This window comes from Otolemur garnettii, unplaced genomic scaffold (genome assembly GCF_000181295.1).
Source record: "Otolemur garnettii isolate 467f Iridium unplaced genomic scaffold, OtoGar3 scaffold00002, whole genome shotgun sequence".
NCBI lineage: Eukaryota > Metazoa > Chordata > Mammalia > Primates > Galagidae > Otolemur > Otolemur garnettii.
This window is the reverse complement of record NW_003852397.1, coordinates 7,550,637-7,553,928: the sequence shown is the minus strand read 5'-3', so window position 1 is coordinate 7,553,928 and position 3,292 is coordinate 7,550,637. Positions and strand designations below refer to the sequence as shown.

The 3,292-nt window shown below is 38.7% G+C and overlaps 1 protein-coding gene across 1 annotated transcript in view; it reads left to right on the top strand.

Annotated features, from left to right (window-relative positions):
* REV3L (REV3 like, DNA directed polymerase zeta catalytic subunit) overlaps positions 1-3,292 on the top strand; it is a 200,323-nt gene that overhangs the window by 148,757 nt on the left and 48,274 nt on the right. The window contains exon 23 of the mRNA XM_023512479.1: positions 1,243-1,361. Within this exon, the coding sequence (XP_023368247.1) occupies positions 1,243-1,361 (119 nt within the window). The remainder of the gene's footprint in view (positions 1-1,242; positions 1,362-3,292) is intronic.

The following is a 3,292-nucleotide window of genomic DNA, read 5'->3' as shown; positions in this document are numbered from 1 at the left end:
TAGGCCCGCACCCCCACACCTGGCTAGTTTTTCTAGCTTTACTAGAGATGGGGTCTCGCTCTTTCTCAGGCTGGTCTTGAACTCCTGAGCTCAAGCAATCCACCCACCTCAGCCTCCCAGAAAGCTAGGATAACAGATGTGAGCCACTGTGCCCAGGCCTCTTCTACCGTTTCACAACCTATGAGAGGTGTGCACATACAGACATGTGTATGTATAAGTACATGCATGCTGTAAAGTATGCTATGTTCTGGTGCTATTGTTTTGTAGTGATTTCTAAGAGATCATCTACCTAGAAGTACATTTTATTAATTTGGGCCCTTGCCTTTCTTATTTGTCTAGGAGCCATGACTCACACCTGTAATCTTAACATTTTTAGGAAGCTGAGACAGGAGGATTGCTTGAGATCAGGCATTCATAAGACCACCCTGAATAAAAGTGAGACAGCATCTCTACTATAAATAGAGAAAGTTAGCCAGATGTTATGGTATACCTGTAATCCCAGCTACTTGGGAGGCGAAGGTAGGAGGATCACTTGAGCCCAGGAGTTTGAGATTACTGTGAGCTCGTCTGATGTCATGGCCACTCTAGCCTGGGAAACAGTGAGACTGTCTCAAAAAAAAAAAAAAGAAAAGAAAAAAAAATTGATGCCCTGGTTCAGTATTCTTTTTCCATTAATATAGCTTTTACCTACATATATTATTTTGAATATAGAGAGACATTTCTGTCATTTTTATCTTTTGTTTTTGAAATGAAATTAAATGGCTCTATAATGCCTACGTATTGGGTCCTAGTAAGAAATGTCATTCTTGGGAGGAGGACGAATGCCTGTCTTTAACTAGATAACTCATCTGCAAATCTATGGAATCTCATTAATCGTCATATCATCAAGAACCAAAAAGTAAGTATGGAAAGAACAAAAATTAACTTGCTTGACAATGCTTCTGTCTGTCAATGTTTGTGTTAGCATAGAGTATAGAAAGAAGTGGTTAGGTCTGGGATTTCTTAAAATGAGTATTATATGACCAAGTTGAAACTCATCAAGTCTGATGTATTAATTTGTTATGGACATTTCTGTCCCATTAGGCTATACATAGTTTGGAATTAATTAAGATTCAGTTACAACACAAATCATTTTTACAAGTAGCTTTCCTGTGAATTTAAAGTGATATTGGTATATTTTGGATCTAAATTTACCACATAAATATTGTTATAATGGTATCTTGCCTTTTTTTGTATCTTTAGGTGGCTCTAACAAACTACACCTTTGAAAATGTGAGCTTTCACGTTCTTCATCAGCGTTTTCCCCTCTTTACCTTTCGGGTCTTGTCAGACTGGTTTGATAACAAGACAGATCTATACAGGTAATGGTTTATAATTCTGAAGAGGATATCTTTTTTATAATCAACGTTATTAAAGTTTAATTTTTATACAATAAAACGTATACTCTTAATGCATACTGTTCTATGACTGAAAAATGCATTCACCCTGTAACAGCTACCCCAGTCCAAAAAAAGAACATATCTTATGCCCAGAAAATTCTCTGTACAGCTTTGCAGTCAACCTACTTATACTATACCCTAATCATTAACATAAGTAGTAATTGTATTTCTACTGCTGTAAATTAGTTTTGCCAGTTCATAGAAATAACAAATATTCATAATCTGTTCCTTTGAATCTGGCTTCTTTGAAAAAACTCAGCATAGTGTTTTTTGAGATTTGACCATGTTGCATAAACCACTGGTTTATTCCTTTTTATTATTAAATGGTGTTCACTTATGTGAATATACCACAGTTTATCCATTCATCTGTTGATGGACATTTGGGTTATTTTTAGTTTGAAACTATTATGAACAAAACTGTAATAAAGCTTTGAACATACATTTTTATTTCTTTTAGGAGTGGAATTGCTAAGTCACATGGTTTGAGTGTGTTAGCATTTTAAGAACTGTTAATCTGTTTTCTTTGGCAGTTCTTCTATTGCAAGTCTACTGACAAGAAATTCTCTCAGACCTTGTGTGTCTGAAAATATCTTCATTTTATCCTTATTTTTGAATGACATTTTCACTGTCTGCCTCATTCTGGGGATGAGATTTTGTTCTGTTTTTGTTTTTTTCTTTTACTACTCTAAAGATTTTGTTCCCTTTTCTTCTAGCCTGTATTATTTCGGATGAGAAGTTAACAAACATTCTCATTTTTCTACAATATGCAATTCATTCCATTAACTTTTCAGAGTTAGATTTAATGAGTGGTAGGTTTATTGTGGAGGCAGGGGCATAGTTAGTTCATCTGGATATTCCTGTTACTCTGGGGCTCAGAGATAGGGCTTGCTCAGCACTCAAACTCTTCCCATGGTGGCAGTAGACCCTTGCTTTATAACATTGGCAGGTCCTGGGCCCAAGCAAGTTTCCTGACCCTCCCCAGGGGCAAATGGCTTTTTCTTCTTCTCCTTCCTCAAAGGTAGTGTTCCTTTGCCTAGGATCTTTGACAGGACTCAATCTCCCAACTTTGTCCCTTTGTCAGTACTTGGTTTTAAGTTTTGTCTAGAGTAGGCTTTACTATAGGGCAAGGACCTCCTAAGACATGGTTTTTCTGGGCTGTCAGCTAGAAGCCAAGATTGTTAACAAGCGGATAATGAGGTCTCTCTACTGTGGCATTGCTAGGTCTCCAATCCCAACACTATCTGTCCAGTTCTACCCAAAATCAACCCTCAGGCAGCTGCTCTCTAATAAACCTAATGTGGTTTCAACCTGTTCATTTTCAGCACAGCCCTGGGCCAGTCATTCACAGGAACCCCCACCTATACTGACCCCCCAACTCCTGCTATTTGCATAGCTCCCTTAGCTCTGGTGCCCCATCCCATAGACTCTAGCAATGAGCTGTTGAAATCTAATCTCTTCCTCTGGCTTAGTTGGACATCCAGGCTCTGCAGTACTCTAGCATGTACTACACTATGTCTAGGAAATTATCTCCACACTGAGCTGGGGTTCACTTCATGAGTTCTTCTTGTCTTAAGGAACAGTCTTACATTGCCTATTGTTCATTGTCTTACCTCTTTTATCCAGGTGGTAGGGCTAGTCCATTGCCAGTTAACTCCACCACAGCCAAAAGTGAAAGTTCTTTTCTCTACTTTTAAGTTTTGAAAGTAAAATAATAGTAGTAAGCAGGCTCGGTGCCTATAGCTCAACCTGCTAAGGTGCCAGCCACGTATACCTAAGGTGGCAGGTTCGAATCCCCAGCCCGGACCCGCCAAACAACAATGACGGCTGCAACCAAAAAATAGCCGGGCGTTGTG